This window comes from Macaca mulatta, chromosome 4 (genome assembly GCF_049350105.2).
Source record: "Macaca mulatta isolate MMU2019108-1 chromosome 4, T2T-MMU8v2.0, whole genome shotgun sequence".
NCBI lineage: Eukaryota > Metazoa > Chordata > Mammalia > Primates > Cercopithecidae > Macaca > Macaca mulatta.
In genome coordinates, this window is record NC_133409.1 from 11,843,820 (window position 1) to 11,867,838 (window position 24,019).

Sequence of the window (24,019 nt, forward strand, 5' to 3'; positions counted from 1 at the left end):
TTCTTTAGAATTGATATTAATTTGGGGGTAGGCAAGTATGAGGAAGAATACAGAGAAGTGAAGGCGTCTAGGAATTTCTGCAGAAGATAACTCCATCTTCATCCCTCCAACACTCCATGCCTGCAAAGCAACTCTCTCAGGTGCCCAAGGGTTCTGATGTTTGGACCTCAAGGTAAATCGTGTTTTCTTTGGGCTTTGCTTTTCTGTAACAACAAAGTTAAAAGTTGAAGTTAAAATAAATAAATAAGCAATCAGTTTGTTGATGATGAAACTGTTGCAAAGTTGTACAAAGAAATGCATAAGTGTCAAGACAAAGAGAAATTAAGAATGACAACAAAGAAGAAAAGGGCTTAGCAAACTACGGCCTGTGGCCCCAGTTGAGCTTAGAGCCTGTTTTTGTACAACCTGTGAACTACAAATGGTTTTTACATTTTAAATAGTTGGAAAAAATGAAAATATTTCAACACTTAAAAAATGACATGAAATTCAAATTTCAACATCCATAAACAGCATTTTACTGGAATCCAGACACAACCATTCCTTCATGCATTGTCTATAGCTGCTTCTCCCATGCAGGGGTAGAACTGGGTAGTGGCAAGAGAGACCACAGGGCCCCAAAGTCTGAAATATTTACTATCTGGCCCTTTGCAGAAAGAGTCAGACAACCCCTGAAGTAGAAGGTTGATCATGTTGCTGGCTAACTCGTTTTGAATCCGGTGACTTTTGGGATACATGTCATTATCTCCTTCATCTGTGGAATGGGTCTGATAACCATAGTAGCTGCCTCCCAATGTTTTGGGAGGATTTGGTGAATGCACATTTCAGGGAGGCTGACACACACAGTCAGCACCCCATGAAGCTTAGCTAGAGTTGCAGTCACTTCCATTCCTGACATTCTCCCCTTGCAAGTTGGGAAGAAGGAGTAATCAACATGATCACTCTGGCCATAGACTGTGGCTGCTGTTTATGGAATTGGTATAGTGGAGAAGACAGACAATGAAATAAACAATTATTATAACATGTGAAGAGTATTGTCAAGAACTGAGGATGCTCAGGGGGTTCAGGGCTCTGGGCGGGAATGATTAGGATGAGGGAGTGAAGGGATTAAACAAAACATCTTAAAAGACTACCAGGCCAGGCGTGGTGGCTCACACCTGTAATCCCAGCCCTTTGGGAGGCCGAGTTGGGTGGATCACCTGAGGTCAGGAATCAAAGACCAGCCTGACCAACATGGAGAAAACCCATCTCTACTAAAAATAATAAATTAGCCAGGCATAGTGGTACACGCCTGTAATCCCAGCTACTCAGGAGGCTGAGGCAGGAGAATTACTTGAACTTGGGAGGCGGAGGTTGTGGTGAGCCAAGATCATGCCATATCTTGCACTCCAGCCAGGGCAACAAGAGGGAAACTCCAAGTCAAAAAAAAAAAAAAGACAACCAAGTGGCTGTTAACAAACTAGAACGAAACATCTTTAAATCACATAACACAACATTTGGGATCAAAAAGAAGGAAATCATCAGCAACTAGAAAATGTATTTACTGTTAAAATAGTGTTTTGCCCTTATCAGTACTGAGAAATCCAGAATTTTTCCAAGTGAGGTGTACAGGGTGCCTATCTGCATGGGCATTGTTGGCAGAGATTATTAAAACAGATTCCTGAGTTGCATCATTCACATTCTAAACCAAAAATCAAGAAGGCCAAGGAATTTAGCATTTTAGCATGTTCCCTTTGTGCTTCTTCTGCACACTTAGTTTTGAGGATCACTGGGGAAACAGCACAATTTGCAAGAAGAATGGAGAAAATCTGAGCTCTATTGACCACCTACTATATGCCAGGCAATGGATTAGTCACTGTCACCTACTTAATCTGTTTGGATTTTTAAAGAAACTCTGTAAATTAAGTATTATTGTGACTATTTTGCAGGCATGGAAATTAAATGAAAAAGAAAGCTCCATAGGGTTCGATGACATTCCCAAAGTCACATGGCCTACTGAGTCAGGTGACCTAGGTTCAAACCTAAGTCTGTAGGACTGCATAGACTTTTCTTTCTCTATGCATGAGGACACATGCATCCTTGCTGTGGAATCCATAGAACGGAGCCTGTAAAGGATCCCGAGAGAGATCACCTCATCAAGCACTGTTCCTTCATTTCCTTTTTTATTGCTCTAAGACTAGAATATGAAACTCCAGCAAATCTTGCTCTCTGTCAAAAGAATTTTGTGAAGAAAATTACTAAAGAATCTGAGACAGTTGTTCAGAGGACAGAGATTGATTTAAAAATGTTCTCCACTCAGAGTCATTAACTCTTGGGTTGAGCTAGGGATCTTGTAACTCTTGGGGTAATCTAGAGATCTTGTAACTCTTGGGATGAGCTAGGGATCTTGGTGCACCACAGCCAACATCACAGGCAAATCATTCTCTGCCACGAGAACAGATAACTGTCAACTCATGCTCTTCATTATTTTCTTACATAAAGTCAGTGGCTATCATGGTTTTTTTTTCCCTCACAGCAGTTCTGGGAGTAATAAAAAGACACACAAATATCTGTAAAGCTCTCCTAAACTTTTAGGATAGAGGAAATGAGGAATGTGGAGTGATATTAGGCTCTTTTTGGAGGGCGTGTCAGATTCATGGGCCTCAGAGTCCTGGGCACCATGGGCTTCACCTGCCAAGGTTCTCGGCGTCCTTCATGGTCTCTGGCAAAGCGACCCCCTTGGTCTCCGGAAGAAGTAGCGTCACTCCCGCGGCAAGCAGGCCCAACACCCCTTCAAAGGAAACAGATTGCAAATGGAGCCATTAGAGCACAGCCAATGTCATTTACAGAAATAATCACAGCCAACCAAAGAGAGGAAGAGACAACACGGATGGGACAGATACCATTTTTTTAAAAGAAAAAAAAGTTAGCAACATTTATAAAAGAAAATTAAAACAATAGGATAACTGGGGAAATGTCAGAGTAAGTAAAGGAAACATTGCCTTCATTTTACTTCGATAGAAGTATAAAGTTCCATAGTAACTGATGTTTAAGTATTTGGGGATCTGTTGATTGGGGTGCATATACACATAGAATTAGCTATAGAACACAGTCTATATGCAGTCAGGGTGGACCCCTCCCATCACTCTTTTCTCCCTCTTTTTTCCCCTCGCCTTCTACTTCCCTTTCTCCCCCCTTCTTCCTTTCTCCCTTTCCCTATCTCTTCCTCCACCCCTCTTTTTGTATTCAGCTGTGCCCAGGCATGGCAGGTCTTTGCAAACAACCAGGAATTGTTCCCTTCTATCAAGAGGGTAAGCAGGGTCTTGGAAGTTCCCTGGTCTAGGTTTGGAGAGATAAGTAGGAATCCCCTCTCCCTTCTCTCATCCAACTGTATCAGGAAGAAAGCTGATACAGAACTTTGATTCCCACTCATCTCCTTGTGAGTGTTCTCAATTGTTAAGATCTGGATACAGAAGACAGGTGTTAATTCAGCATCTTCAAGACTCTAGCAATTATATGTTAAATGTGTAAGAATTGGTGATCACATTTATCAGGAGACTACATCAAAAAGTCTCTCAGATTCTGTCCTATAGTATGAATGACTGGAGTCCAGAGCGAGAGGATGGAAATCCCTGATCCATATCCTAGGAATGGTTTCTTATCTTTCCCATGAAGCAAGAGAGAATAAGCCAGGAGACATCCCAAGAGCATCACCATCCTTGCCTTTTATAAACTCACTGAGAGATATCATTCCCTTCACTCACAAATATGACTGAGTGCTCACATTCAGTTCCACCCATGCTGAGCCCACTGCCAAGCTGGAAAAGAAGAAATAATATATGCTTCACAAAATCTTACCAAATAAAATGAGAGGCAACGCTTGCCAAACCTCCATCAGCCTGAAGACTATGAAGGGGGTGATTATCCCACCTATGTCACACAGGGAGGAACACACCATCACTCCGAGGTTCCTGATAAAATACAAAGGACAAAAAATATGATAATTCTGTGATTCACTTTTCCAGATGTTAACCTGATCCTAAAACAAACACAATGCCAATACCTGCAGCTTGCTGTGGGTATCCAGTGCTCAGCACCTCAGAAGAAAACTGCAGGGGTCAGGGGGAAGCATGAGGACCAGCCCAGAGGGTGTTGAGAGGAGGTAATAGGCTAGAGCGAAAGTGGATATGAGCCATCCATTGCCCATGCAATGGCAGAGAGCCTACCTCTTTTTAACTATACATTCAAATATTTAGCTCTTAGTTGTATAATTCCTGAAGAATTGCTGCAAGCCTTACAAAGATAAAAAGAACACATGCTCCCTGCTCTAAACTTCAATTTTACCGCACTCCTGTCCTAGGTCCATGACCTGTCATCACCTGTGAGGAAAGCACAATGTCTGGGAGTGGCTGAGTCTAGTGGGATTTGGGCCCTTCCCAGCCCTAAGACCCTGGGAGTGGGGTCAAGCCAGGAGGGAAATCCTGGCTGATCTGCGCCAGGGACTGACTTACCAATCCATCACCTCAATAGCCAACAAGTGACCCTTACAGGAGGCACATGGGGAGAAAAGGAGACCTAATCAGAATGAGGGATCTGCCATTGGCGTTCACTGGTTAAGGGTCAGTGAATGTGGTTCCTTATGCATGTGATCCAGAGATTTGTTGCACAGGGCAACAGGCCTTAAGTAGATCTTCCCAGGAAAAACATGAATTCCAGGTTCTAGCACTAGCACCACGGGGGATCTGCAGTGTTGATGAGGGTAATCTGGTGCTGAGTTTGTAGTTGTTGAGAAAGATAAGACTAATCGTTGAAATTCCAACTTTAAGCTCCTTTCCTGTGGCTGCAAACTTTGGTCTGTGCTAAGATGAGCATTTTCTTGGGAGAATGAGATTTAAACTGTGACTAGTTGCTTTTTCCACTTGAAGAGTTGCTGGGGATGCTTTCACTTTTAAACTGTCTTCCCCGCGCCCCCCCACCACAGTTTATATTTAAAGTGAGCTTCTTGTAGACAGCAGGTGATTGAGTTTCACTTTTTTGTCCAAGCTGACGATCTCTGCCTTTTAACTGGAGTATCTAGACCATTTATATTTCTTGTGATTACTAATATGATTGAGTTTAAATCTATCATCTTGCTATTTGTTTTCTTTTTGTTCTGTTTGTCCTTTGTAACCCTTTCTTTTTCTGCCTTCTTACAAGTTATTTGAAGTGATTTCACTGTATTTTCTGTGTTGGCTTAATAGCTATAATTATTTTGTTTTTTAAATTTTGATTTAGGTTTATAGTAAACCTAACTCTTTGATCACAGTGCCTTCGAGTAATATTGTAACATTCATAGATTACATGTGAAACTTACAATAGTATACTTGTATTTCTTCCCTCCTAGACTTTGCACAACACATTGTGATTATTGTTTTGATTGGCAAACTACAGTCCACAGGCCAAAGACAGCATTTTTAGATTTGAGTTAGAAATGGTTTTTACATGATTAAAATGTTTTTTAAAAAAACAAAGAATAATATGCAATAGAGACTATATGTGATCCACAAAGCCTAAAACATTAGCTATCCAGCTCTGTATAGGAAAAGTTTGCCAATCCCTGCTTTAAAAAGTTCATTGTCTTTTAAAGAAAATAACCAGAAAAAAATAAATATGTCCATTTACCTATGTAGTTATCATTTTCAGTGCTCTTCATTTTTTGTGTGTAGATGGAGATTTCCATCTGATACTGTTTTCATTTTCTCTGAAAGACCTTCAAGACTAATATTTCCTGTAGTATAGGTCTGCTGGTGATTAATTCTTTCAGACTTTGTAAGTTTGAAGAAGTCTTTATTTTCCATTTGTTTTTGAAAGTATTTTTGCTGGGTCGAGAATTTTAGGTCGGCAGTTTCTTTTTCTTTCTTTCAGTACTTTAAAGATGTTTTTCTACCATCTTCTTGTTTGTATCATTTTCAATGAGAAATTTTCTGTCATTCTTATCTTTGTTCCTATTTGTGATATCTTTTTTCTCTTATTGCTTTTTAAGGTTTTTGTTTTTGTTTTTGTTTTGTTTTTGTTTTTGTTTTTGTTTTTGTTTTTGTTTTTGTTTTGAGACAGGGCCTTGCTCTGTTGCCCAGGATGGAGTGCAGTGGCATGATCTCAGCTCATTGCAACCTCCACCTCCCGGGCTCAAGCAAGCCTCCTACTTCAGCCTCCATGGTAGCTGAGACTACGTGCATGCACCACCATACCCAGCTAATTTTTGTAGATTTTGTAGAAAGGTTTCACCATGTTGCCCAGACTGGCCTTTTGAAGATTTTTATGATGTGCCTTTCTTGACGTTTTTTGTGGTTAGTATTTATTGAGATTCTTAGATCCATGTATTTGAAGTTTTCATCAAATTTTGAAGAAATTTTAAGCATTATTTCTCTCTATTAACCCTTCCTACTCACTTCTACAGACTCCAATTACATGCATTGAATTGTCTCACAGCTCACTGATTCTCTCTGTCTTTCCTTTTTGAGTTTCAATTGCTATCTTCAAGTTCACTAATCTTTCCTTCCATAATGTTTAATCTGCTGTTAACTCATGTGGTGTATTTTTCATCTCAGACATTGTGTTTTTATCTCTAGAAGTTTAATTTGGGACTTAAAAACATTTTTTTTTCCTTATCTCTACTTAACATGCTCAATCTTTAGGTTCTTAAACATAGAGAATATAGGTATCATAACTCTTTTAATGTTCATGTCCACTAATTCTATCATCTGTGCCATTTCTAGGTCAGTTTGAATGTATTTATTTTTCTCCTCAAGATAGGTTCTCTTTTCCTACTTCTTTGTATGCCTGGTAATTTTTTATTGGATGTCAGAAATTGTAAATTTCACTTTGTTCCATGCTCAATTTTGTATTCCTAGAAACAATCTTGAGCTTTGTTTTGAAAACATGATTAAAATAGGAATAATAAATCAGGAAAAGTTCTATCCTTTAGGGTATTATTTTTAAGCTTCTTCTATTGCAATTATTTGCATAATTTCTTACTCCCTACAATGACTAATTACGAAATTCATATATTTGTATTTCTTTCCCAAGCCCACCCTCCATGACCTGTATCCTGAATGATATAAATGCTTATATCATCTCTTAGAAATTTTTAAAAAAAATGTAGAGGTGGAAATTTTATTGAATGCCTTTCAGTATCAGTAGAGATAATAATATAATTTTTCTCTTTTGACTTATAAACTTGATTTATACTGTGAGGTTTTCTAATACTGAGCCATCTTTGCACTGCTGGAGTAATTCATCTAAGACACAGAATAGCAATTATTTTAATGTTCTCCACTGGTTAATAATATATTGTTTAGGATTTCTAGATCGATGTTCACCAATATATGTCTGTAGTTTCCTCATTTCCTTTATCTTTGTTGTTCTTTGGTATCAATATTATGCTAATTTTATTTTTTAAGCTTGGAAAATTTCCTTCTTTTTCTAGGCTTTAGAGCAATTTAAATATTATTGGAATTTTCTATTAAATATTTTTTAAAATCCCCCTTTAAAACCATTGTGGATTCCTTCTTTATCACTATTTAGGGCCCTCCTTATCTTATTTAGTACCTCTTCCCATAAATTCAACTTTGATTAGATTATGGCACTTGCTGTATATTTCCCTAGTATGCTTTTGTGCATTCCTTCTTTTTTAGCTATTCTGAAGAAAAGTTATACTTCATATATGCAGGCATATTGTTGGATTTTGCTTTGTAATCAAGCTAGGGAGTCATCTTTTTTTTTCCAATAAAGGAGTTAAGCCTCCTTTCATTTATTTAAATGTCAGAAATGTTTGGTCTTAATTCTATCATGTCAATTCTGTCATATCAACGCTGTCATCTATTCATATTCTATCATCTATTCACACCAGGGCTTTTTATTGCTTCTGGTGTCTTATTTTCGGTATGTGTTGGTTATGTGTATTTTTCCTGATAATTTGGAAGGGCTGTATTTTTAGTCAAATGATTACCTGTATAACCTTATATAATTAATACTCTATTTCTTTAGACAGTATTGACTAACTTCCTATTATGAACAATCATAAAATTAGTATTTTTCTACTTCCTCCTCAAACCATCCCTCCATAACCTGATTTAGTTGATTATATCATTACTTTGAGTGTTTTCCTTTATATCTTAAAATATACCTAGGATGTTACTTATCAGTTTTTACAAATATATTGCTGCTGAACAAATTATACTTGTCAGTTTTAAATGATACACTTTTCCAACAAAAAAAAAAAGGTGTATTGAAGAAATCAGTGTATTACACCATCTCCAACATTCTCTCTCTTTTCTTTTTTCAATCTTTATTAGTTATAACTTTTCTTTATTTTCAGATTTGTGATATTATATTCTGTTTTGTAGCCAAAAACACACTCATTTTAATATCAATTTCAATGATCACTACCAATAATTCTGACACATTACTCCATTCATCACTGTACTTGCTGAATTATTTTTCTAACAGTTTTTTTGGGAAATGATCATAGGAACCATATTATATGAGATATTTTTAAATGATTGGCTATTGCTTTTCTATAGAAATGAGAGCTTGGTTGGATAAAATTCACTGGATTTGGGCATGGTGGCTCACACCTGTTATCCCAGCACTTTGGGAGTCCGAGGCAGGCGATCATTTAAGGTCAGGAGTTTGAGACCAGCTTGACCAACCCCCATCTCTCCTAAAAATACCAAAATTAGCTGGGCATGGTGGTGGATGCCTGTAATCCCAGCTACTCAGGAGGCTGAGTCAGAAGAATCGCTTGAACTAGGGAGGCAGAGGTTGCAGTGAGTCGAGATCATGCCACTGCCCTCCAGGCAACAGAGACTCTGTCTCAAAAAAATAATAATAAAAATAATTGGATTATACTTTGTTTTCTTGAGGTCATTGCAGGCATTGACTGTCTTCATGAAATGATAACATTGTTCTCTTTATATAGGTGACAAACTTTCAGTCTGACTAGTTGGTGACTCTTTCTCTATCTTTAAAGTATAGTAACCAAATAAAAATATGTCCTAATATTGTTCACTGGGTTATATATTTCCTGTTACATGTGTCCCTTTAATTTATGGATTCAAGCATTCTTTTATTTTCAGATGTATTCCTGAAGTATATTTATTGTGTATGTGTGTTGGCGGGAGGTGTATATATATCCTTTTTTTTACCAAAAGCATTACAGACTGTATACATACATACATACACAAAACCTTTGAAACTCTACTTATTTCTTATTTCTTTGTTTTTTTGTTTTATTTTGTTTGTTTGTTTTTTTGTTTCTTCTTTTTTGAGACAGAGTCTCCCTGCCTGGGCTGGAGTGCAGTGGCATGATCTTGGCTCACTGCAACCTCCACCTCCTGGGTTCAAGTGATTCTCCTGCCTCAACCTCCTGAGTAGCTGGGACTATAGGCATGCACTATCATGCCCAGCTGATTTTTGTAATTTTAGTAGAGGCGGGGTTTCACCATGTTGGCCAGGCTGATCTCGAACTCCTGGCTTCAGGTGATCTGCCTGCCTCGGCCTTCCAAAGTGATGGGATTATAGGCATGAGCCACTGTGCCCAGATTAAACTCTGCTTATTTCTTATTTCCATTTTATTTTGCAACTCTTAGTCCTGTTTTGCCTTTCCCTCACAATGATTTTCATTTCTCAAATGCAAGAATTTCTCCACTTCTTAATTTTTCTGTTTTGTTTCTTTCCTAAGACAGCTTCAGGGTCTTCTATTGTCTTGCCAGATATTCTCTCTAGAACTATACCTCTGCTTTAAACTCTTATTTTTATAGAGATGACTGATTTATTAATACTTTACATTTTGGTCATATATGTGGTTAGAATGTTGGTCTATGTTGTTACAGTATTTTTCTGGTAAGTATTCTTCATTTGCCTTTTGCTTTTTCTGCTCCTTTTGCCCTTTATCTCATGGTATGTTTGTGTAGTTCCTGAATGAGTTACTGTTTGGTTTATTACTCGTCTTTTCATACTGTGATTTCTTCCTCCATCAGTCATTTCGAGAAGTGTTTGTGGGGAAGCAGCCAGGCCATGTTCTGGGCTAGTAGAAATTCTTTCTTTGATCAGGGTTGTATGTGAGTAGATGCTTTTAGCTCACTTATTCCTGATCTACAGCGGCTGACGGTGTGGAACCAGTCTCCTCCACCGGCCTCTCAGTAACTGCTGTCTGAAAGTTCCTGCACATCTTCTTTTACAGCCTTGCCTTCCCTGCTTCACCTTCAACCATACAATCTCCAGAGAAGGGAGCTTCCACCTCCAGCCCATGCACCCGTCATTCTGTTCCTCCAAACAAGGGGCCGTGGGTCACACCCTTCAAGGCACGCTGTCTACTTTGGAAAGCCGCTGGCCTTGCCTATGATTTGCTGTCACAGGGGTCCTTTCCTGGAATCTTCTCGGACCCCCTTAGACCTCACACACTAGGCAGCCCTTCCTCTTGTAGATTGTCTTTTCATTTATCCTGGTTTCAAACGCATTTGCATTTTCCCTCATTCTTCTAATAGCTTTTGTGTGATTTTCAAGAGGCGTAAGAAAAGACTCCGTTATTTTTTTACTATTTTAAAAAAATTATTGTTAAAAAGGAAAAAAAATGGCAAGCACATGGAAGCTAGAAGAAGTAGGGGACTAGGCACCTAATTTACAATTCAGATGTTTGTGGTACTTCGTTCATTGAGTCATTCTACAGCATGTAGTGAGTGTGGCCATAGAAGAGTTCTGTGAGGTACAGAGAAGTATGACCTGACACGGGGTTTCTGTTTTCAAGGAGCTCATAAGAAGGTGAGGAGATAAAAATGGAAAGATCGTTTTCAAAGCAAGGCAGTGAGCATTAATGCCGAATGAATGTTCTTACAACACGCACTGCACAAAGTGAGGGGGAGAAGAGCGGTCCAACTCTGAATCCGCCTGGAACGGAGGCAGGGCCAAAATGTTTTACACAGATACTGTCTAAACTTGGAGTGCTTATAAAGTAATAAAGTCACAGAAATTATCCCTTCCCTGCAAATTAAATTTGATTCAATTGATTAGAAATATTGGAACTCGAATGACTGCCTTACCTTGTGTGTGTGTGTGTGTGTACGTAAGAAGTTGAGAGTTTTTTCTGAACATCTAGCTTCCGTCCCTAGTGAATGAGAAGGATTCTCCCACCGGCTCTCTGAGCAGTGGTCAAGGGCTCCTCAGGGATGGATTACTTGCCCTTTCTCCCTAGAGAACTATGCACTCAGTACCTTTCACAGTTTACATTTTGAGTCAGTCCCCTTGGCCCGGTGGCCATGACAATGGAATTGTTTGGCCTGGCTATTTTAGACTCGAGGCTCAGAACTGCCAAATATAGAAGGTTTTATCTTTAATTTGCCTTCATCTCCTGTACTCAGTCCAAGTAACTTTTTACCAATGAGAGTCTCAGACATGGCCTCTTAATAAATGGTTAGTCAGGTAAGAGTGAATCAAGGCCATCCTGGTGTCTTCTGGCTTTACTGAAGGGCTCAGAGCACTGTGCATGTATAAGATGAGACTGGGGAGCTGGGGTATTTCCTAGAAACTATTGGTATGATGACATAAGGAGAAGAAACAATGTATACAGAGGAAAAAGAGTTTAAGGTAACATACGGAATTTCTAACAAACTAGAATTTCTTAGAACTTTAAGCAAAATGGTTACTTTTATAATTAAAATAATCTTCATTTAAAACTTCCAAGAAGGCAGTAAGTACAGGCAAAGCTACTCAACATTATTAGTAATTAGGAAAAATAAAGTCACAATAATACCATTACCTACCAAAACGACTTTTAGAAAGCTGACAACATCAGGCCAGGTGCAGTGGCTCACGCCTGTAATCCCAGAACTTTGGGAGGTTGAGGCGGGCAGATCATCTGAGGTCTGGAGTTCAAGACCACCCTGGCCAACATGGTGAAACCCCCTCTCTACTAAAAGTACAAAAAATGAGCCGGGCGCAGTGGTGCATGCCTATAGTCTTAGCTACTCAAAAGGCTGAGTCAAGAGAATCGCTTGAACCTGGGAGGCAGAGGTTGCAGTGAGCGGAGATCATGCCACTGCACTCCAGCCTAGGCAACAAGAGTGAAACTCCATCTGGAAAAAAAAAAAGGCTGACAGCACCAAACGCTGATGAGAATGTGGAACCACAGGATTCCTCAAACATGGCTGGTGGGAACACAAGATGGCACAGTCACTTCGGAAAACGGTCTGACAGTTTCTCATAGAGTTAAACACACACTTACCATATGACCTAACAATCCCACTCCTGAGTTTTTAACCCAACGTAAATGAAAACATGCATCCACTCAAAGGCCTGCATCCAAGTGTCTATAGCATCTGCATCAGAATCACTCTACAGGAAGCAGTCCAAATGTCCCCCAAGTGGTGAATAGCTAAACAGTGTATGAAATGTGGCACACTGACATTCACACGCTGGAGGACTACACAGCAACAAGCAAAACACTGATACATCCAACAAGTGGGTGAGTTTCGTCATGCTAAGTGAAGGATGTCAAACACAAAAGTGACATGCCCTATTATTTCATTTACAGCTCACTCTGGAAAAGCTAAAACTGCATGGTCTGGAGATGAGAAGAAAAGGGGATTGACTGCAAAGAGACATGAAGAACCTTTTAGGGATGATGGAAATACTCTCTATTTTAATCGTGGCAGTGGCTAAATGACTATATATACGTGTGCGAGACAGTGTGTGTGTGTCATCAAACTAATCTAACTGCATGTTAGAAGCAGTGAATTTTACTCTATGTCAATTATACCTCAATAAACTTGATTTAAAAAAAGTAAGTTCTTCAGCACCAAAAGAAAAGGCAACAAAAGTAAAAAGAGATAAATTAGACTACATCAAAATCAAAAACTTCTGTGCATCAAAGGTCACAATCAACAGAATGAAAAGGTAACCTATGGAATGGGCTAAAATATTTGCAGATTATATACCTGATAAAGGGTCAATCTCTGGATTGTATAAACCATTGCTACAACTCAACAACAACAAAACCAGTTCAAAAATGGGGAAAGGACTTGAGTAGACATTTCTCCAAAGAAAATACACAAATAGCCAACAAGCACATGAAAAGATGATCAACATAATTAATCATCAGAGAAATCAAAACCACAATGAGATAACACTTCAAACCCACTAGGATGGCTACTATCAAAAAGACAAACAGAAATTAGCAAGTGTTGGCAAGGATGTGGAGGAACTGGAACCCTTGTGAACTGCTGGTGGGAATGTAAAATGGTGCAGCCATTATGGAAAAAAATATGGCAGTTCCTTCAAAAAACTAATAATAGAAAGTACATTATGATCCAGTAATTCCACTTCTGGATATTCCACCCCAAAGAACTGAAAGATGTCTTGAAGAGATACTTGTACGTTCATGTCCATAGCAGTATTATTCACAATAGCCAAGCAGTGGAGCATCCCAAGTGTCCATTGAGAGATGAATGGATAAACAAAATGTGGTACATATGTACAATGGAATATTACTCAGCCTTTAAAAAGAAGAAAATTTTGGCACATGCTACAGCATACATGAACCTTGAGGCCGTTACACTAAGTGATCTAAGCCAGTCATACAAAGACAAATACTATATGATTCCACTTATATGAGGTACTTAAAGTAACCAAACTCATAGAAACAGAAAGTAGACAGGTGGTTGTCAGGAGCTGGAGGGTGGAGAATTTGAGGAGCTAGTGTTTAATGAGTACAGAGTTTCTGTTTTGCAAGATGAAGAGTTCTGGAGCTTGGTTGTGTGAAGGTACTTGACATTACTGAACTGTACACTTAAAAGTGGTTAAGATGGTAAATTTCATATTATGTATATTTTACCGCAATTTTGAAAAGTTCCTGAGTTTACACAACAGTAATGTGCTGTAATGGAAAAACCACGGGGTTCCAGGTCAGGAAGATGTGGTCCTTGACCCAGCCCTGCTTCTTTCTAGCTGTCTGACCCCTGCAAGGCTTCTTTCCCTTTCTAAATCACAGCTTCCTCATATGTAAAATGGGGATAATCATACCCAAGAACAAATTTAAGGGCTAAATGGAATCACAAGTATGGAAATACTCATGTGTCACTATACAAATGTCCGCTGTTTAAGAAAATGATGCCCAGAAGTGTCAATGAAATGGCTGATGTTTATACAATAAATTAGTGCCAAGGACAGGGCTACAACACAGGTCTCCCAAGTCCCTGTCCAGTGCTCACTTCTCTACACCAGCCGCCTTTTGTTCTTGTACTTGTTGTATGTACAGAACAACTTTGACACCATCTGTCAGCTCATAGGGTCCCGTTTCACATTTTTTGCCGTCATTATGGGTTGACCCTCTCTTGATGCTTAACCCCATCTCTCTGAATGTGATTTCTTAACAATGCTCCTCAATGTCCAAACTGAGCAATGCGGGGGCATCTTGAGGAAGCACCTTGGAGACGTTGGTTCCCACTGAGCTGGTGGGTTCACAGCCATGTCACTGGCTACCCCTGTTCCATGCACTCACCTGACAAATGTAGGGTACAGCTCAGCATTCACCAGGCAGATCATTTGGAATGCAATGGTGATTCCCATTCGGCCAACACACATGAGTATGATGTTTAACCAGTGCGGGTCTGGAAAGGAAGCACAAAGAGGGTGTGGGTGGTGGATGGGGGTTTCGTTCTCTGAGTTACTGAGAGAGGCCACGGTGGGTCATGCTTGGACTGTCAGAGCTGGTGGGGCCTGAAAGGTTGTCTTATCTAACTTTTTCATTTAGAGATAAGTCAACTGAGTCTCAAGAGACTTGGGGATTTGATGATGACATATTCAAGAAGACTCCGTTGTGCAGGGAAAAGAATGGGCTTTTTGAATCTCAGCCTGGTTTCCTGGGCTGTAAAATGGGAATAAAGACACCCAGCTGACAGATCGTCATGAGACTTAGAGCTGATGTGTGTCACATGTCCACTGTGACCACAGAATTTTAAAGTTGGCTTTTTATTTATTACATGATAGCATCCATTGCTAGTTCAGTGCCTGAAACACAAAAAGTACTCAATAAACATAATCCCCCTAGTAGTAGTTCTCAAACTAACAGAACAGATTTCTACTCCTCAATCTAATATTTGTTTCCAATACAGTTTTAACCCAATCACTTTTCGTAAAAGTCTCAGAGGCTGAGAATTAGGGAAGCGAGCCCTTGTTTCACGCTGGCAGGCTGCTATGGGGTTCTTGACCATCTGAAGGCCCAGAAAGCCCTCTCCCTATTGAGAATGATCAAAGATTTTGGCTCCACTGGAAAGAAGCTCAGATCCTTAATAACCACCAGCATCTTCTCTGCATGGGTTACCCCCAGCACTGAAATGCAAGTGACCCTGTGACACACCAGCTCACTATAAAGGCCTCTGTGGTCACAGACACGATGTCAGCTTGACCCTTGTCCCCAGATACTGGCTATTTATGGAAGTCTTGTTTCATTTCACTTGGCCAGTGCGAGGGTCCAAACGAGAGTGCCCCTCGCCCGTCTCATGGGTGCGATACAGTCTCTCTGCCTCCTGCAGCTCTCGGCCCTGATAGAGAAGCCAAGCTGAGCCTTCTGTTAAGGACCACACCTCATCTAGCTTCTAAAAGATAAAAGGCAAGGAGTTCACTCCAATGCCTCAAGGGAGGTCCACGTTCATAGGTCGTTAGCCTGGTGATGCTTGACCAGAGGTGAACAGCATCCCTGGCTTCAAAGAACTGACCATGACTCCACTCTGCACCACCAGGGCCACTCGTTATAGCAGCCAGAGGGATCCAGTTAAGACTGAAGTCAGGTCAAGTCCACCCTTGCTCAAAGCCACCAGTGGTTTCCTACCACTCTTGGGATAAAGTCCACAGCTGGCTATTTCCCAGCTCACTCCATGCCTCACTCCACTGCTCCCCACGAGTTCACCTGACCCTGGTCCCTAGATCCTGAACAGTCCCCCCAATGCCATACTCTTCTCCCCCCATGGGCCTTGCATGTGTCAGAAAACTCTCCCCAGATTGTTACATGGCTCTTCCCACTTCATTTAGGCCTCCTCAGACCTCCCGTGCCTGTTGTAGAAAGCACTGACATCCTTCTCTTTTCCCTCTGGAATGTCAGCTCCATGGAGCAGGAACTCTTTCTGCTTTGCTCATGGTTGAAATTCTAGTGCCTAGATACCCGCCAGCCATATAGAAAGCCTGGAGATATTTCCTGCTGGAGGAATGAATGACTGTCCTAAAATGTGATAAGGACTAAGACAGAGGGACGAGGGGCGGGCAGGAACTGGGAGGAGGAGGCTGGGGAGGGGACGATGCCTGGGCTCTGTCCAGGTGACAACTGAATGGACTTAGCCCTCGATTGCCCTCCTTCTTGGCACTCAATGCTGTTAACTTTTTAAAAGTCTGCCCATCCATCACATCTTACCCAGGATTCCAAAAACAGAGAGATTGGGAAGAAAGTGGGCAAAATCTATTTCAAATCCATGCTGCCCCTTTTCCTGTGTTCTCTGTTCTTTCTCCATGAAAAAAGAGAAAAGAAAACTGAGCTTTCTTTCCCCACCCATTTTTCTTTCCAGCCTGATCTATACAGCCTAGTTCTTGGGCATACAGATTTCACAGAACGGTCTCTACAATACCCTGCCCGAAAGCCTGTCAAAATGACTCACTAAACCAACAAGTGCAGAGCACATGCAATAAAAACTGAGAAAAGAGCAAATCTGCCCTTGTATTTATTTTACGACATATCCAAGAGCAGTGAATGTGAAAGGCAATTTATGTACTCAAATTAAAACTGACGGAAGTTAATCTGCTTTAGGTTTAAATGTAGCTTGGTTTATCTTTGATTGTAAGAATTACAGACTAAAGTATACATCCACCGAAATGGCCACTCTTAAAAAGACGAGCCATATCAAGTGTTGGGAGGATCTGGAATAATTAGAGCTCCCATGTGTTCCTGGCAGGAGCATAAAATGGTCTAACCACTTTGGAAAGCTGTTTGGCAGTGTCTGCTAGAGCTAAACATATGCCTCCCTGGGACCCAGCAAGTATGCTCACAGACCTGTACCCAAGGGAAATGAGAGCATGTGCCCACCCAAAGATATGTGCAAGGATGATTTTAGTCCCAATAAGTGGAAAACATTGGAAACAACACAAGTGACAATCAACAGTGAAAGGGATGCAGAGTGTCATATTTACACAATGCAATGCTACACAATACTTTTGTTTGAAGTACCAGCTACACTTTCATGTGACAACATGCGTGGATCTCATAGGTGCAATGATGAATTTCTTGTGCCTATAATCCCAGCACTTTGAAAGGCTGAGGTGGGAGGATTGCTTGAGTCCAGGAGTTTGAGACCAGTTTGGGCAACATAGTAAGACTCCATCTCCACAAAAAATGAAAACATTAACCTGGCATGGAGGCTCACGCCTGTAGTCCCAGCTACTGAGGAGGCTGAGGTGGGAGGATACCTTGAGCCCAAGAGTTCAAGGTTGCAGTGAGCTGTTGATTGCACCACTGAACTCCAGCCTGAATAACAGAGCAAGATTCTGTCTCAAAACACAACAACAACAACAACAACAACAACAAATAGTGTATTTGGTATAGTGTCATCTACATGAAGCTCAAGAACAGACACAATCTGTGGTGACAAAGGGCAGGGTAGTGGTGACCTTGGAGGGGTGGCGGGGGTTGTTGTGAAGGAGCATGAGGGAGGCTTCGGAGAAGTTGGCAATGTTCTCCATCTTTATGAGGATCATGCTGCCCGGGTGTACACATTTTTACACACTCATGGAGTCATGCACTTATTGTTTGCTGACTGTATGTATGTTAAAACTCAATTTAATTTTTGGGGTTTTTTTTGTTTTTGTTTTTGTTTTTTTTTTGGAGATGGAGTCTCGCTCTGTCGCCCAAGCAGGAGTGTGTGATCTCGGCTCACTGCAACCTCCGCCTCCTGGGTTCAAGCCATACTTCTGCCTCAGCCCCCAGAGTAGCTGGGATTACAGGCACCTGCCACCAAGCCCGGCTACTTTTGTATTTTTAGTAAACATAGGGTTTCACCATGTTGGCCAGGCTGCTCTCAAACTCCCGACCTCAGGTGATCCACCTGCCTCCGCCTCTCAAAGTACTGGGATTACAGGCATGAGCCACTGCACCCGGCCCCTCAATTTAAAATTTAAAAACACATCTTAGACAAAGGTAGCACCTCATCTTTGTTCTCATTCCAGAGGCTTATCAAAGAGTTACGACACTCTCCCCACACTTTGATTGCCTGGGAAATGATGAAAGCAGAGAACTCACCAGGTGAAATAAAAATCATGACAAGGCAGGCTGCTCCCGCCAACAGATTTGACACAGCTGTGGGGTAGATGCGGCCCACGCGGTCAATGGTGATGAGGGTGATGAAGGCCCCCGGGAATTCGACCAGTGCGGAGTAAAGGAAATCCAGGTAGAGGTTCCCGCTGGTGGCGCCCATGTGCAGGATCAGCCCCTGATAGAGCACAGAGGCGGTGAACCTGAGCCGAGAGGAGGTTTCAAGTCAAAGGCGTGAGTCAGAGACTGATAAAGAAGCCCCTCCCAGATGGAGAAGAGCTTGAATCACTGGGTTTAGAATGCCCTAGAGCAATATGAGGAGAGGAGAGTAAAAATGAGAGAGCGTGTCCTAGAAGGGCCCTTGATGATAAATTTTTTTTCATGATAGATGTGAGAGCATCACTTGTCGGATATGCCCCCCAAGTCTCCTGGAGATTGCACGTGATGATGGCTACTGTTCACCGCACACTTAGATGTCTGATTCTACACCAGCCCTTCACGTGCGTAACCTCATTGGACACTCCAACAGGCCTACGAGGAGGTGGGCAGGAGAGGGCAGGAAGTAAGGGGGCAGGTGTCAGACTGCTTTATGAGCTGTGTCACCTTGAGGAAGTTAACTAACCTCTCTGGGCCTCAGTTCCTTCGTTTGTAAATGGGATCGTAATAGTACCTCCCACTTCTGTTTGTCTTGAGTACTCACTGAGTTAGCGTACAGAAGTGCCAATTATAGTTCCCGGCACACAGTATGCACTCAGGGCACTCGGAGGACTCACGGCACAACAGAGAGGCATGAGCCAGGTCTTTCCAACCGCACCATGGCGTTCCCTGCCCCTTATTACGCTGTCCTTAGTGGGCACTGTTGATTCGCCTATGCTCTTCCATCCACTGTACACCCCCTCTGTCCATATTTGAGAAAATGTAGCAACATTACAGCATACGGCACACAGAGCGGAGGCCTAGCTAAATCACTCTCACCTGAGCCAAAATGTAGGGTGCCTCGTGTGTCACTTTGTGGGGAAAATATCATTTGGAAGCTAGAAAGCTTTTATAGTCATATTTACGTTGTGAGAAGAGATTTGGGTCATAAGAAATTACTGTCTCATCCCAGCATGCAAATTGCCTATCAGCTCCAAAACTGAGATGAAAATGGATGTTGCTAAGGAATATATTTCCTTGTTTGATAAAATTTCGCCTGAAGAAGCATTGGGATGCTTTTGTTTCTAGTCCTAAATTATTCCTGATTGGACCAAGGGTCAAGAAAACAAGAAAGAAGGTGCTTGCCTGCAACCAACTCAGTGAGTTGAGATTAGCCTGAGTGCCTCCATACCATTTAGCCAGTTAAAGACAACAGTCATATTACTGATAAAGAAACTGGTTTAAGAGAAAGGAACGTATAACCTTGATTTTCCTGTCAACAAGCCAGTTAACAAATGTGCCAGGCTGCCACCTGTGGGCAGAACCCATGAATTGCATGTGCGTATTAAAATAACAACAACAAAAAACACATTGACATTGAACATTTTCCTGCATCGATGCTCTACCCTCTTTTATGTCAGTTACACATATAATCTCCTTAATCCTCCCAACACATCTATGAGATAGGTACTATCACTTCTCTCATTACTGAGGGGGAAACTGAGTCACAGAGAGATTAAGGCCCTTTGGAAGGTCACACGGCCAGGACATGGTGGACAGACCTTTTGAGTCTCAGTCATGACAACGAGCAGGACAGTAGAAAAGGGTGTCCGGGAGCCAATGGCGTGAGGCCTTGTGGGCCACAGAGAAGGATCTGGCTTTATTGTCAGTGATTAGGAAGCCAGCAGAGGATAAACAGGGAGGGACAAGGTCTGTTGAGACCTAAGGGATGCCTTTGCCTTCTTTGTGGAGCACCGAGGGGCATGGGTAAAGCCAGTAGGCCACCCAAAAGGCACTTACAGCAATGCAGGTAAGAGATGCTGCAGAAGTGTCCATGGAACAGCTGACATTTATACAAATAATTAGTGCCAAGGACAGGGCTACAACCCCAGCAAGGGAACCCAGGGTGCCCACGATGGGAAGAAGCAGGTTCTGAAGGCATTTCCAAGCTAGCTGATGGAACTTGCCAGAGGATTGGAGGTGGGGGTAAGAGAACAGAAAAGTCAAAAACGCTGCCTTGCAGGGAGTCTCGGGGCTGGGGAGGGGAGCTGGACAGCGCAGCAGAGTGGGCAGTTATTTCCACTGCAGCGGCCAGTCCCAGCCTCCACGCTGAGTCCAGCACTGAGAATCCATGGAAACCCGCCAGGTACATGGGGCTATTTGCAAAGGTTCATGGGCCCAGCATGTGGCTGGGTGCAGGACCCCAAGGGCAAACTCGGAGACAGGGAAGGTGAAGGGTGAGGCAAGAGAGGACATGGTGAACCTGGACAGATTCTGGGGCACAGTGGTTACTCATTCAACTTTCAGCAAATATTGATTGAGGGTCTGCAATATGCCAGGCACTGACTTACTACAAACTCTTTGTTCCAGTGAAACCTCACACAGAAGCGCAAACAAGTGTGCCTGGGTAGCAGAGCTGCTCCGGCTGAAGGGGTGAGGCCCAGAGTGCAGTTGTGGGGCCCTCACTGTATGCTGAGCGGAAAGCCCTTGCGCCGAGGAGGTGAGCCAGCGTCCTCCGACAGAGCAGGGCAGGGGATTCCTGCTCATGACAGCAGCTGGGGGAGCATGCAGACCCCTGGAATGTGCAAAGCGTGTGTGGGTGGGTCCATGTGGGTATGCATTTTCTAGTCAATGGGTAACAAATGCACAGAGACGCTCAGGTGGGGTCTCTAGGGTGTTTAGATACGAGGAATGGAGCTTCCTCCTCGAAAGCTCCAGGAGTTCTCATCCACCTTCTGACGCTGAGTCAAGACTTGGCTGTTCCCAGAAGATGAGACCATGTGGAATGGAGGCAGCCCTGATAACCCTTTATCCTATTTCACTCATCCCACTGGTGACCTCCCATAGGTATCAAATGCCCCTTACTAAAATGAAGCCTTTTTTTTATTATTCAATCCCCAAAGGAGAAATTAAAAGAGCTCTTTGATCACTCACAACTATATTAAAATTCCTTTTCCCTTTCTCTTTTTCCACCTGAGTATTCCACTGTCTCTAATCTATAGGCCAGTGTTTGGGCGAGCGCACTGATTCTGCTTGGGGAAACGCACAGGAACGCCCCTCACCACAGGTACATCAGGATGAAGGTGTGCTTCCTCAGGCGTGGCGTGCGGAACAGGTCTGCAAACGAAGGGCTCAGCTTTTCAGTGACATCCTGTTCGAGGGAGAGCATCTAGGAGGGAGGGAGAGCATCAGCCACCCTCCCGCTGTCATGAGCAGAGCCACCTGGGAGGTGGGCCTTGCCACCCCTGTGCTTCACACCCATGACAAGGAGCCCAGTTCTGCTCCTTCCCCGGGCAGCCCCAGGAGAATCTGCACCGGAACCCAGCCCCAGATTCAGTGATGTGAGATACCCCTTCCTAGATTTCACCTTTAAATCAGCAGGAGGCAGCTTCCCATTCTTTTGAGCGATGTGGTCCATGATCTTTATTGCTTGAGTGTTTCTTTTTTGTGATAACAGCCACCGAGGGGACTCCGGCACACACCTGCAGACACCACTCATCACTATCTGGTGTTTTCCCGGAATTCATCTGACGTTCAGCCCTGAGCAGGGTGATGCTGTTGCTCAGTGCAGCCTGCCCCGCTCACACTGGGACGGTAATCCCTCAAGAAGATGAGGACCTGGGGTCACTGTGCGCTATTAGCCCATGTGGCACAGGCGGGAGCTCTGTGGGTCACTCATACTCCTAGTGTCACCTAAGATTTATAGACCAAAAGGGAGCCGTCAGTTCCTATGTAGCCTTCCTTCTGTGCAGCAGGGGTCCCATCTCTCCTGGACGCGGCAGCCTTTGTCCCCCAGGGAAAATGCTCACAAAGGAGATGCTCCGTGTACATTACCCGATGACATCAGGATATCTCCAGGCAATACAAGGGCTGTTGAATACTTCTCAAAATATTTCCCAAACAAAATAAAATATATTTACTGTCCTTTAAAATCAAATCAACACCATGCTGTCTCTTTCAAACGGGACGAGGAGGGTACAACTCAAAGACTCGGCCTTTCTGGCATAAGGGTCTTCTGAAAGCTGGCAGGCATTGATTGCCTCACCCTGCCTGACTATGCAGACTTTGCCTTTCACACGGACGGACGAGGCAGGGGGCGGGCAGAACTTCCTAGCCATACGTGTACAACTCTTTCGTTTAGGGAGACTGGGCTAACTCTAGTGCCACCCACAGATGAGGTCTACTCTCAGCAAAACGAAGACAAAAGGTGGAGGGATGAGAAATTCCTCTGTGGCTACCCCCTCTTTTCTCCACCACAATAAAAACTGACCTGTGGAGTTCTTTGCCCTTCAGAGCCTGCCAAGCACTCACAGCAAATATGATTAACACCTTGTTTGGACTGATTCTGTTTCATAATGGCTCAGGGTACACATTCCCCAGAGATCGTTGCACTGAGTAGGCCTCTTGTTCCTTCGTTCTGTCATTCGTTCATTCAATCAAGATCAAATGTCTGCTCTATGGCTAGATGAGAGGCACTTCCGAGCCTTATTAATAATACCAATAGTGCTATAAAAATGAAGAAGTGGGAGAAGAGCAGAGATGACAGCAGAGAGGAAGAGAAGAGGGGGAAGAGGGAGAGGATCAAGAAGATAACAGAATATCTGCCTTCATGCCAGCACCCCTAGGAGAGACTCTAGGGGACTCTCGGGAGTGGTAGCCATTGCAGTGGAATTGCCACGGATGGAGGCTTTCCTACCACCGGACGCTGATACAGATTTCCCAAGGCCACTGAGCAACCTTCAGAAAGCTGCCTCCTTCACCCGGGAGCGAGGCCTGGCCTTGTGTTTCTGGAAGGTGCACATGCTGAGGCCCTGCGTTTCCCTGGATTTCTGTCTGACTCTTGGCATAGCTCACCTTTATCTGGGGAAACCAATCTAAACAGGCTTTGTCTGAGGATGGCTCCACATGTAACCAGGGCCGCCTGGTCATAACAGAATAACCTGAACAGTACAAGTGGCGGGAAGCGCTGGCTCCACGCAGCTCCATGCGATATGTGTGTGGGAAACCCCGGGCTCTGTGCAGCCCTATGCATCATGCCTGTGGGAAAACCCCGGGACCGGCTCATCCCAACGCATCATGCGTGTGGGAAGCGCCGGGCTCCGCTCATCCCTACGCGTCATGCGTGTGGGAAACTCCGGGACCAGCTCACCTCAATGCATCACACGTGTGGGAAACCCCGGGACCAGCTCATCCCAATGCATCATGCGTATGGGAAGCGCCGAGCTCCGCTCATCCCTATGCATTATGCGTGTGGGAGGCGCCGGGCTCCCCGCAGCCCCGTGCGTTATCCATGTGGACACCATGGCCTTTGGAAGACCGCCTCTAGGTGCCCCCCACTCCAAGAGCCTGGTTCTTCGAGAGGACAGAAAATGCAGCCGTAGGCGGGAGGAAGGGCCTCACCAGTAGTAGAGCAGGAAGAGGAAGGTGGGCAGGGAGACTGCCAGCTGCAGCCAGCGCCAGTGAGGCAGGACGTAGGCCAGCCCGGTAAGCGCCACCAGCCCCATGGTGAAGGCCATCTGGTACATGATCGCCACCGTTCTTCTGGAGCCCGAGCCAACAAATTCTGTGACTGAAACAGGAAGC

General features: G+C 43.2%; 1 protein-coding gene and 1 long non-coding RNA gene across 3 annotated transcripts in view; one reads left to right on the forward strand and one right to left on the reverse strand.

Moving 5' to 3' along the window:
- Nucleotides 1-24,019, reverse strand: part of SLC22A1 (solute carrier family 22 member 1) — a 34,828-nt gene continuing 10,809 nt past the window's right edge. The window contains exons 4-11 of one of the 2 annotated variants that reach the window (XM_015137632.3): nucleotides 23,837-24,005; nucleotides 21,804-21,918; nucleotides 21,499-21,605; nucleotides 18,290-18,504; nucleotides 14,510-14,618; nucleotides 3,835-3,947; nucleotides 2,668-2,767; nucleotides 1-203 (exon numbers count right to left, since the gene is read on the reverse strand). In XM_015137632.3, coding sequence (XP_014993118.2) covers nucleotides 137-203; nucleotides 2,668-2,767; nucleotides 3,835-3,947; nucleotides 14,510-14,618; nucleotides 18,290-18,504; nucleotides 21,499-21,605; nucleotides 21,804-21,918; nucleotides 23,837-24,005 — 995 coding nt within the window. In that variant the 3' untranslated portion in view covers nucleotides 1-136. The remainder of the gene's footprint in view (nucleotides 204-2,667; nucleotides 2,768-3,834; nucleotides 3,948-14,509; nucleotides 14,619-18,289; nucleotides 18,505-21,498; nucleotides 21,606-21,803; nucleotides 21,919-23,836; nucleotides 24,006-24,019) is intronic. The other variant, XM_015137633.3, reaches the window with a different exon arrangement.
- On the forward strand, nucleotides 18,690-22,368 carry LOC144340250 (uncharacterized). The gene is made up of 2 exons (XR_013416147.1): nucleotides 18,690-20,936; nucleotides 21,439-22,368. It is a non-coding gene; the product is annotated as an uncharacterized LOC144340250 (long non-coding RNA).